Source organism: Biomphalaria glabrata, chromosome 8 (assembly GCF_947242115.1).
Source record: "Biomphalaria glabrata chromosome 8, xgBioGlab47.1, whole genome shotgun sequence".
Lineage (NCBI taxonomy): Eukaryota > Metazoa > Mollusca > Gastropoda > Planorbidae > Biomphalaria > Biomphalaria glabrata.
This window is the reverse complement of record NC_074718.1, coordinates 35,520,357-35,533,054: the sequence shown is the minus strand read 5'-3', so window position 1 is coordinate 35,533,054 and position 12,698 is coordinate 35,520,357. Positions and strand designations below refer to the sequence as shown.

Genomic DNA, 12,698 nt, shown 5'->3' with positions numbered 1-12,698 from the left:
GTTGATGTGTAAAGTAACTGGAGTTATGATCGCGGATTTTTCAACGGAGGATTGTTTTTCTTGAATCGGTTTTTGTGGATAGATGTATGTACATTTCGATTAGGTGGACTGTGAAATTATTTCGATTACTTGGAGTATTGACTGTTCGTAGTGGATTGTGCTTCTGCAACCAGAAGGATATCGGCGACCTGACAATCGGTGAGTTCACTTTCTTTAGTCTACTCCAAAGTCGTCACAATATCAATCCAGTTTTCATGAAGATGTTGATGAACATAATAACGTCTTGCTTCACATAAAATACTTTTATATCACACCAAGTCCCCTTCTTGAGTTCACATAAAACAAAAAACTTCAACTTACAAACTTCCACTAATAAGGCTTGACTTCGACAAACACAGTTCAACTCTAACTACTGTCGACTGTTCAACTAAAATTCTCCTACTACATCTCTTGGCTACATACTGGCATCTAACTTCTTTCAACAAACTACAACTCTCTATCTCTAATTGGTTATAACTAACTCATGTTCACTTACATTTTCACGCTCTATAGTAAAATAACGTCCAATAAGTTAACTATTTTGACTGCGGCAGGTTGAGTCTCCAAGCTACCGATGTAGGTCTTGAAAAGCTTCATGTCACTCTGCCTAGAATAGTGCAAAGAGCGGATAATGTACAGCTCTCCTACCTTCTATATATATATTTTGGTAGTCAGCACTGAGGCCTTCGATGTGCATGTCAAAACCAGCGAAGGCGTCTACTGATATGGCTTCTTGATAATATGATACTTGATAATGGTTAAACAATAAGAGAAACACAAACTTCATTCATGTATTTACTACAATGATGTCTTGGAATAAATTTGAAATAATATTTTATCGCCTGGTCGACAATGAAAGTTTCTTAATTAGCTCCCTTGTTCCCCTCTCTTCATGGTTACACACCAATGTTTTAGTTCGAACCACATAACCTCATCCCTTGGGTTTTCGTCTATCTTCTAGAACATTATAGTCTCCAATTCCCTAAACTCAGTACATCTTTACGGTCTTTACTTATTTGCCCTTTTAGTCCGTCGTGGATGCTCTAGGTAAACACACTTTGACCAGACAGTTGTCGTGTTGTATTAGATGGTACGCTTGGTGTGAAATGGACAAGTCATGTCCCTGACACCCATTAAACTCAACTTAAAGCTGGTCTGAATTCACACATCACTCACGGCAATGAATGGGGCATCACTTTATTGTGTCCTGAAAAAAAAAGGAAATTCTTGGAGGCAATACTCAGCACCGCCCCCCCCCTCTCCACCTTCACTTGTGTAGAGATTTCTCCCTCCCGTAAAACAACCGTTTCTTATTTATGACCTGGTCCTTTGCCTCCCAATACGCAGACGTAACAGTGTTTTCAGTTCTGGAGGAAAAAAAAAAAAGAGAAAAAGAAATCTATTTGACCCCATTGGTCATTGAGGTCACGCGGTTGTCTTGTTAACTGTTCCACATTCAGACATCAGATGTAACCAGGGAAAAAAAATCTCCCCCATTTATCGTTGGCACTGGATGTGTACTGGGTTTTAATTTATTTTATTTTGTGTCTGATGTTTAGCCAACTCTAGAGGGTCGCCCGTCCTCCTCGTGTTACCCCCCAGACAAGGGAGAGCATACATTTGATCCAAGGGATGAATGTAAGCAATACATTTGTAAATTACAAGTTTTGTCAAGATTTATTTCCTTTAATTTCAACGTCGAGGACAGAATCTAGAGCACAGACATTTTCTTAATTTAAAAAATTGTGTCTACAATAGAATCAAGTCGGGTTCCTGAAAGGTTCATGCCAATGAGTTCGGGGTGTTTCTAGTCTAGTCTTTTGTAAATCATTGTTACAACAGGGTCAATAGTAGGGAATCAAACGATGAAGTATTCAATGTAAAGGAAGCGAAATATAAATTTAGTGTTGCCAACTCAATTTTAAACAAATTTGAGCTACAAATGGAAGTCTGTTGAAGATAAATATTTTCTCTTTATCTGACCAAATTAACATTTCTTTTTTTACTTTGACAAATGATAACTGTCAAAATACAGTTTTCCAAACGAGGCTAACGAGCTAGCAATTCTTTTCTCGGCGATATTAATCAACTGTCAAATTTCTAGGAAAATCGTTTGAGCCGTTTTCGAGATCCGTGTCCAGGTTTCAACAAACCCTTTGCCCACCCAGAAGGTTTTTGTTTTCATGAAGTTGCGAGTTGAATAGAGGTTTGGTAATAATAGTTTAAGTTACTGATTTTAGCTCTCGTGTTTATGTTTGTAATGTTATCACAGCGCTTTGACCCTGCATCCTGCTTGTTAAAAGCGCTCTATAAATTAAATTATTAATATTGTTATTAATGTTAACATGCATGACTAGATTGACGTCTGTAATCTAAAAAAAAACTTTTAAAAAGCATATATTATCGACACATCCCTGGTTCTCTACACTGGATGCATTAGAAAGCTAGAGCGAGCTATTTTTCTGTCATATCGAATGATGTTACATTACGCTAGATTAAGAAAAAACAACTGACGAGTCAAATGAAAAACAAATAGATTCTGAGAAAATAAAATAAAAATTAATAACAAAATATCGACGTGAAAAGAAATAAATTTCTGAAGTCAAATTAAATTCTTATAAAAATCATTTTACCATTTCTGAGAATCGATTACAATCCGTAATAAAACCATAACCGGATGTAATTGTGTGCGTGTGACAGGATCGCTGTTAAAGATTCTGCCAAGTCAAGTAAAAGTCTGCACTCTACCTTAATCTTTCCATTCAAGGACAATAGCTAAATATTTTTATTGAGCAATTTACAAGTCAACACTCTAGATGGCAAAAAGGAAGAACTCTCCAATACTTTGAAGATACAAAAGCTGAGCTGGCTTGGTTTATATTGTAAGACATGACTCATTGTCAAAAGTCATCCTACATGGTACAGTGGACGGAGCAAAAAGTGAGAGTCATAAAAAGAAATGCTGGCTGGACAAAGAATGGACCGGCCTCTCGCTTGACATCCTGCTAAGAACAGCAGGGAAAAGTGGAGGGATCTGGTTATTCGAACGGTCACAGCAGTCCTAAGACAAAAGTCAAGGGACATGTGAGATGAGATGACTTGGGCATTTCCAGGTAAAGCATCAGTAAGATCAACTGATTTAAAGCTAAGATAATCTGTGATAGTCCTTAATAGTAATAGTCTATTATAGTCAGGTCTGATAGTTTTAATAGTTTGATTGAGTATAGCCAGTCTGTGGTTTTCTGAGAGTCTGGGATTGGATACTGGAGAGGGCAGGAAAGAAATGAGACACAAAAGAAATGAGACACAAAAGACTAGCAAGACACTGGTGGGAATGGGAAGTAGCTTTTTTTTTTTACTGATGCCTTCCACGAAGAACAAAAAAGACTGATGATGATGATAAAAGTCTGTGATTGTCTAATAGTCTGTGATTATGTATAGTCTGTAATTGTGTCTGATAGTTTGATAGATAATCTCTGGTAGTTTATATAAGCAATGATAATTGAAATATTCTTTTTTTGTAGATACTTCATTTATGGACTCATCTTGCTTCTACTAAGTATTTTGGTTGTTTCTTTTTACTTGAAACAAGACTGTTTAGTGCCAACAATGTTTGTTGAGGTTGAAGAGGTCTGATAGGACATTTCAATGAAGAGGAAGTATAAAGCTGTTGCAGAGCATTGTGGGAGACCTTTAATGTATTGTTTTTGTCTTAACGACACGCTCCGATCTGTTTCGGATTGATTTATTGTACACTTACACCGTGAATTGCGTGAATAAATGTTGTTTTTTACCATCTATAAAAGCCAAGTCATTATATTATTTGTTTAGGTTGCTTCATTCTTGAAGTCATGACCAGAGACTTAAACAAAGTCTCCTCAGCATTTGTATTGAATTTCGGCATACAACGATTGGAACCAAACAAAATGCAACAAAAAAAAAACCCACAAAGGTTTATACAATCAAAACAGTGTATGTCTTACTTTGCATTCTATCTCTCCATGTTCTGTCTGTCTAATCTCTTCTTCTAGTCTTTCTTGTATTCCTACTTCTCTTCTTCTTCTTTTTCTTCCTCTTCATTCTCTCTCTTTCTCTCACTCACCCCCTCTGTGTCTATATATCTATACATTTCTGTCTCTCTTTTTCTATCTTCTTCCTTTTCACTCTATCCCCAACTCTATCTCTTTGTCTAAATATCTATACACTTCTGTTTCTCTTTTTATCTATTTTCCTTCCCTCTCTCTCTCCCTGCCTCCCTCTCTCTCTCTCTCTCTCTCTCTCTCTCTCTCTACCTCTCTCTGAAAATTGTATAAAAACATAGGCATAGTAAAATTTCTATCAGAAAAAAAAATTGCATCTAGATACAGATTAAAACAGATAAAATGTAATGTTATTGTGCCATGTATGACTAATGAACATAAGCCTTGCTGGGCCACCCAAACAGAAAGCTACTTTAATGTCATTTGTAAACGTGCAATTATACATTGGTTCAAGGAATTATGTCTGTAAGAGTTAATGTCACAGTTTTATTTTGTCAGCAGTACAACGCGAGACGTAAACCTGCCACATTGCCTCGAGTTTATTATGGCAGCACTTCAGTTGATGTAGTCACTAAGATCCTCTGTTATGATGAAGATCTCATGCTGCGAGTGGATCGTTCATTTGGTCTTCTTGATATCTTCATTGGCCTTTCTACCAGATTCATAGATTTGTATCACTTTGTACTAAAGTTTCACAACTGAAGAGATTAGAAACAGGATTAATACAGCGATTGGAACCCACGATGACCTGCTTACCACTGTCAAAAATGATAAACTTAAGCTCTATGGCCACATCACAAAGTCCTGGTGAATACTGGGATTTTTATAGTCGGGATCTTTGGGCGCCTCTGAGTCCACCCAGCTCTAATGGTCGTTATGCTGGCCACATGACACCCTCGTTAAATGTGGGCTACAGAAACAGATGAACTTTACATCATCAATCCTATAGACCACAATATCTGAAATGGAAACTTTACTTTACTTTACAAGATCCTCAGGACTCACTGAGACTTTCCTTCAGCGAACAGTACCAGGAAAAAAGAAGAAGAGGCGGATAGACAAAGCGATGGGAAGACAACATAAAAGAAAGGACATGCCTGTCGCTGAATGAAACTCTATCCAAAGCAAAAGACAGAGAGGAATGGAGAAACGTGGTCGACAGATCTTGTGTGGTGCCCAAACGGTTCAACAGACAAAGGGATAGGTGAAGCTCGTCAATTTCAAAGAATTGTAAGACACTTTCGTACACATTGGACTAAATTATTTTTTAATCATAAAGAAAACCAAATCATCGCTCTTACAAAAGTCATTATCTTGAAACAAAACAAAATGTCTGTATATTACTTGTTTTTATGATTATTTTTTTGAAGGAATAAAATATTTTGTTTCGTAAAGATAAATTCCATGGTTTTTTTTAACAAAAAAAAAGGATATTCGTCAAACGTTTGGATATTGGGTTATAAAATTTGGCTTCTGGCTTTATCCTTGCGTATACAACACCAAAGTCTATTGTAACACCCTTCCCAGCCCTCATCAAGGCTAATTTCTTACCTTCGTCTGTGTCGTAGTAGAAGGCAACTCTCTCCCACTTGTAGTGGAACATGACGTCCACCAGAGCGTTGATGTACATGGGGCGCATGTAGATCTGGTAGGAATGGTTGTTGGAGTTGTTTTGAGGCATACTGATGCTGACGAACGGGACGCTGAATGTGTCTGTGTACGACTGGATGGTGGCCAAGGAGGTAGCGTTGGATACTCCAAAGATAGCCAGTCCTCCCCTCGATAGGTGATAACATACTGGGGAGATAAAATAAAAGTTAGAACCTTAGTGTAAGCATTTTAAGTTCTTATTAAAATCTGTTTGCATCAGACTAGTCTTTTTTTTTTCTTTAAACATATGATGCATTTCCGGTAAGGTTCGGTAATGCTGTTTTCCTCTTTCAATCGATCCGCAATGATTTCGCAGTTATCTGCGCTTTTTTTTCTGATTATTGCTGTAAGTGGTAATAGATATAAGCAGTCAAATACTTATAAAACGAAATTAATGGAAATAGCCTTTGACAACCAGTCCAACTCCTGGCCATTACATGTAGCTCAGATATTGTGTTCGGTGAAATTCGCCTTGACAAGTTTGCTTCATTAGCCTTTGATTGGGTACCCACACAGGAGTAGGAAATCTCTTAATACTAACATATGTTTCCTTACAGCTAGACCCAAACTTGGGAAAAACTTCGGAGTCAACCCTTAGGAAAAATCATGAACTGGTGTTCCTTAGCCAGCTGGCAGCTGATTGTTTGTGCAAGCGAGGCTAGATCAAATAATTTTAAAATGTGCTTCTCATTTATAGATATATTATGACTACAGCGCTTGAGTTTTCTACTAGCAGTTTGGTGCTACAAGTCAACGAAATACACACCTACAAGTAAATTATGTTTTAACTTAAAATTTTTATTTCCCCTGCAAAAAGTTGGTCGATGATTTGATGCATTTACACTTTGATCCCTGCCCACTTCAATGAACCTGCCATTATACACTGCAGCTCGTCCAGTAAAACACTTTATAGATATCTACGAGGTTCGACTAAATCCTTTGGGGTTGAGGTACGATTTACTTTCAATCTCCAAACAACTTTTCATTATTAAATAAACTTCCCTTTCAGACCTAGTGGTCTATAGGGCAGATGATGTAAAGGTCTTCTGTTTCTGTGGCCCACGGTTCGCGATGGTGTCATGTAGCCAGCACAAACTAATGTCAGGTACCTATTAGAGCTGGGTGAACTCAAAGGCGCCCAAAGGATCCTGTAATTTAAAATAACAGCCTTCACCGGGATTTGAGCCGGTACCCTTTAGTTCGGAGACTTTACCACTTCAGCCACTGCGCCTCTCTTCATTGTGTGAATGGTGTATATTTGAAGCTGGGATCAGGCTGTGATGAAACCTTTGGAAAGCCAGTGAATGTTTCTGTACGCCTTTAAAAAAAAATGTGTCTACATCACTCACTTAGGAATAAAAGCTTTGGCCATCTAGACCATGACAAGCTGATTTCTGTAATCGATATGTCCGGCTCTCAGTGGCCACGTTTTTTTTTAAAAAAAAGTTCTGAATACTTGTGTGGATTGGAATAAGTGTAATATTTCTTTTTTTCCATTTCATTGAACGGAGTATCAATTATATTAACAAGCATTCGTCTGGGAGCAGACATTGTTTTAGTACTTGGTCTGTGATTAATGATTTACATTCATATTAGAATGAGAAGATAATATGTTGTGATAAATATTCAATCTTATCTTATCTTGCTCTCTCTCTCTCTTTTTCTTCATCAGTCTGTCTGTTTGGCTTTTGTAGTAAAGTCTCTTTATTCCTTTCTCTATCTGTCTGTCTCTCTTTCTGTCACTCTCTCTCTCTCCCACTGCCTGTCTCTTTCTATTTTTCTCTGTGTCTCTCTGTCACTCTGTCTCTTTTTTTCTCCCTTTTTTCTTTCTCTCTCTCTCTTTCTTTCTCTCTCTCTCTGTATCTGTGTGTTTTTCTCTCAGTTTCTTTTTCATGTGTTTCTAATTTTACATTTTTTATTTCGTTTATGAAGAAGACATGTTCAGATAGGACAAGAGTCACATTACAAGACATGTTCAGATAGGACAAGAGTCACATTACAAGACATGTTCAGATAGGACAAGAGTCACATTACAAGACATGTTCAGATATGACTAGAGTCACATTACAATAAATTTAAACTGTTTCTTAAAAGATGTGACTAGAGTGTCATGAAAGCCTCTATGGAAACCTGACATCTGGAAATCGAGCCTGCAATTTAAGTCCCTCTCAGTGACACAGAAGATTTTGGTTTAAAATGACACACTAATCTAGAGGCTGAGTGGTTAAGCGCTTGGCTTTCGAGCCTTGGGTCCTGGGTTAGAATCTCGATAAGAATGGGATTCTGAATTTCAGGATTTTAGGGCGCTCTTTCAGTCTACCCAACTCTAATGGGTACCTGACTTTTGTTGGGGAAAGTAAAGGCGTTTAGTCGTTGTGTTGGCCACATGGCACCCTGCTCGTTAACCGTTGGCCAAAGAAACTGATGACCTTAACATCATCTGCCCCATAGATCGCAAGGTTTGAAATCAGTTTTCTGTATAGTCTGAAAAGAAAATGTCATGTATACCTCGACAGCTCAGGCGAAGTAAATGTTTCTTTGCTATGTAAATGTCTGATGGAGTGGCTCACAAGTACTTCAATTACATTCGACCTTTTTTTTATTGGTAGACCTTTGACCAGTGACCATTTTACTTCCCCCCTACTTCCATACGTAAATTACTTTCGACCAAATAATAGGGCCATCTTATTTCGTCCCAGCCTCTTTCCGGTTGATCTGACACTCTGACAAACCAATTTGGTATAATGTGACATCGCACCGCTCTTTAGTTTGAGAAGGAGAAAAAAAATCTTCCAAGTCTGATTGGTTGCTTTAGGTAGCTGTCTATTTCCGGATTACTTTGAAGAGCATTGTTATCTTAGTCAATTCCTCTTTGAAAGGATTTTTAACTTCTTTGTTTTGTATTTTTTCATCTTTCCTAGAACCCCCCCCCCCCCCCCAAAAAAAAAAAAAAAAGAAACGAAATATAGACGAATATATAGTCCTATTTTCAACCTCACCCTTTAAACAAACTGTTAGTAAAGTTGACTGTGAAATATTTTTTTTTAATGCTAACAGGTTAACTTCTTTAGTATAGCTATTAAATAAAATAAAAAATAATAATTTAACATTGTTGAAGTAATTTGTAACAGAATTGATGACAGACTGAATAAATGAACTTTTTGGCCTGAGGGATTGGACCAGTGTTGACGTTGACTAGTTTGACTAATAGAGTCGTTGATAGGTATGATCTGTGAGATTGGTCGTTGATAGGTATGATCTGTGAGATTGGTCGTTGATAGGTATGATCTGTGAGATTGGTCGTTGATAGGTATGATCTGTGAGATTGGTCGTTGATAGGTATGATCTGTGAGATTGGTTGTTGTTAGGTATGATCTGAGAGATTGGTTGTTGTTAGGTATGATCTGTGAGATTGGTTGTTGTTAGGTATGATCTGTGAGATTGGTCGTTGATAGGTATGATCTGTGAGATTGGTTGTTGTTAGCTATGATCTGTGAGATTGGTTGTTGTTAGGTATGATCTGTGAGATTGGTTGTTGTTAGGTATGATCTGTGAGATTGGTTGTTAACAGGTATGATCTGTAAGATTGGTTGTTAATATGTATGATCTGTGATATTGGTCGTTAATAGGTATGATCTGTGAGATTGGTTGTTGATAGGTATGATCTGTGAGATTGGTTGTTGATAGATATGATCTGTGAGATTGGTCGTTAATAGGTATGATCTGTGAGATTGGTTGTTAATAGGTATGATCTGTGAGATTGGTTGTTGATAGGTATGATCTGTGAGATTGGTTGTTGATAGGTATGATCTGTGAGATTGGTCGTTAATAGGTATGATCTGTGAGATTGGTTGTTGATAGGTATGATCTGTGAGATTGGTCGTTAATAGGTATGATCTGTGAGATTGGTCGTTAATAGGTATGATCTGTGAGATTGGTTGTTGATAGGTATGATCTGTGAGATTGGTTGTTGATAGGTATGATCTGTGAGATTGGTTGTTAATATGTATGATCTGTGAGATTGGTCGTTAATAGGTATGATCTGTGAGATTGGTTGTTGTTAGGTATGATCTGTGAGATTGGTTGTTAATAGGTATGATCTGTGAGATTGGTTGTTGATAGGATTTGAAGGATCCGTGTGCTATAAACACTAAACAGTAAGAGATTTATATAAGGGTTTCTTGTTTTACTAATACAGGTCGTTGCTGCAATATGCTTTACAATGAGTTACAATTTGGCCACTGAGTTATTGTGTGAAGCGTGAGTGAAAGAATAAAACATATTGCGAAACAACTCGACTCTTGTAAAAGAAAAAGAAAGCTTTTAGGGACCAAATCTAAACTGTATATCTTGTTCCAATATGTGGAATAAAAATATACATGAAATTTTAGTATTCATAAATTATGCGAGATAGGTTCTCTAATCTGTTCATGAGAGTCAATAAACTAACACAGAGGGAACTTCTGAATAATAAAATTAAAAAAAAAAAAAAAAACTAAAGATGTCTGACTAAATGATTCACTTTACTGTGGTTAGATAACATTCTATAAGTTATATTTTCTCATGACATACTAGTAAGACCATGAAGATGTGTGATAGACCAACTCATACAAGTGATACAAGCAAGACTTAGACCCCAAAAAATTGAAAGTCAATTTCGTATTTCCATGTGTTTAAGAACATGGAATATCTGGCTTGAATTGAATAGAAATTTTCGAATAGTCTAGAATCTACAACTCCAGGCTTTCTTATTTTTTTAAACTTTTTAACATATAACTTCAATTCTATTCGTACTGTCAATTGATTGCGTTTTCTTCTTAACTCTCAGACTATTTGTATTTATTTCTTTTTAGGCCATTTTAACTTTTTAATATACACATATAGATCTTGCATAGCATGTGAGCTTAGAAAATAACTACTGATTAAATAATAATAATAATAACAGGTTTGTTCCGAGCAGAGATTTCAAAACATAATGTTGTTCATCCGTGACCCAGACTTCTATTGACATCATTTAATAGTCCGGTCACCTATCGCTTGCCCTGTAATGTCAGCATGATCAGGAGGACAGTCAGATCAGTTAGTGCCTTTCAATAATAGTGTCATTCTTAAACCAAATCGATGAGCGCTGCCATAGTTTCCAACTATACGCGTTCTCCATCTTGTAATCATTAAACATGCAGGCACTGATCTACTGGGCATCTTTTTAATTATTTAAAACAAGTGCAATCTATAAAAAAAAATACTTAAAAGAAAAAAAAAACCTCGCTAATATTAAGTGAACTGTCCCTGATTATTGTTGTGGGTCACTGTCTGTGCTTGGTTGTCAGTTTGCGCTTAAGGGGAGAGCTCTATTCAATCGAGGCCGCATCTCTCATTATTGCAAGGCTTATTTCCCTTTGCTTAGTAGGCCTATACTTTCCATATAAAAAAAAAATTCATCAATTACGACTAATGTATTAGCTAATTGTTGATTGTTTTGATTGGTTCATATGTTGTCATCGACAATGAATAATTAAGCAAAGTTTTAACTTGATCCGATATTGGGAAATTGGAGAAATAACGTGTTTAAGATCTCGCCCAGACAGACAGACAGACAGATAGACGGAGTGAGCTGATGTAAGCTTGATAAATGCAAACGCACTTCTTAATATAAAACGAAAAAACAAAATTCTATTATAGCCACAAATAAACCGTTGAAGCCAATACTGTGTTATATCAGTTTTTTTTTCTATTGTCCATTAGAGCTCAACATTTTATATTCAAGATGTCCAACAGAGTCTTAGAATTTCCGAAAAGAACCGTCAGACAGCAGTAAAGATTAATTCTCCAATGAAAATGTATTAGCAGCTCTGACGCTCACTGATAACAAAGTTAATTTTCTATGCTCGGTCCTACGCGATGATGGGACGATGCATTATTGCGACTCAGAGCCGCTGATGACCTTACAAGTCTTGGCGCAATACATTTATCAACGTTAAGGTAATCGGTGCCATTCTTGTCATCTGTCTCTTGCATCTATGAGGCGTTGGGGTACCACACGTGATCCGGGTCATCTTCCCACTGTTCAGGCTTGGTGAAAGATTGAAAGATTTCTTTGTCAAAGGAGAGTCCCGGGCAGGGGCGTAGCTAGGAATTTTCCATAGTTTGGGGGCCCGAGGGGGCTTGACATCTTTGAGGGCCCCTGCATTTAGCGTAATATTTAATTTTTAATGTAAAAAACACTCCTTTGGGGGATTTTCCGGGGGGATTTTCAAATTCTCCCCCTCCTCCCCTCACGCTAGCTACGCCACTGGTCCCGGGAATCGTCTGGCCTAGAAAGGAATTAAGGTTTTTAATAAATGTTCATGATGCCTTAATGAATCCGAGATGGCATATTGATTATGTGGCGTACTGTCGTGTCGTATTTTAAGTGACATATGACACAGGATGTCTAGTAGATTCCTAAAGTAGAGCTGTCACGGGAAGCATCGTCGAAAATAAATGTTTGAGTCCCAAGGAATTGAACCTCTTCCGCTTCATCTTGCAATGTAGACAAAAATTTCGAGTGCCGAACAGAACCGTGTACTGGACCAAAATACTAACGTCGAGTGTCAAGTGGCGTTCAATTTTTAACAAAGACCTTATATGTCCAGCACAGTAATAAACATCTACTATCCAGCACAGTAATAAACATCTACCTACTATCTTTTAAATTTAACGCCTCTGTTGCTTTGCGGATATACTCAAACACGGGAAAGGTTTCGGGAGTTGATCCAGAGGAAACGTCAGGAGTTGTTGGTCCCTGGGCAACCTGCAGCACACGGTGAAGCATCCTGGCAGACACAGCGACGCTGATGATCCCTGTCTGTATCGAGTGTTCGCCATTCCATTACCGGTAACAGCTGGATGGGGGCTGGGTGGGTTACCGTTCCCATCATGTAGTATGCCCAAGCATTCATAGTTCTATCTACGAGTAGAGACAAAGTC

General features: G+C 37.5%; 1 protein-coding gene across 2 annotated transcripts in view; it reads right to left on the bottom strand.

The window, feature by feature from the left end:
- The window catches only part of LOC106056784 (glutamate receptor-like), a 112,437-nt gene that overhangs the window by 57,287 nt on the left and 42,452 nt on the right, over positions 1 to 12,698 (bottom strand). For both annotated transcript variants that reach the window (XM_056039406.1, XM_013213633.2), the window contains exon 3: positions 5,631 to 5,876. In XM_056039406.1, coding sequence (XP_055895381.1) covers positions 5,631 to 5,876 — 246 coding nt within the window. The remainder of the gene's footprint in view (positions 1 to 5,630; positions 5,877 to 12,698) is intronic.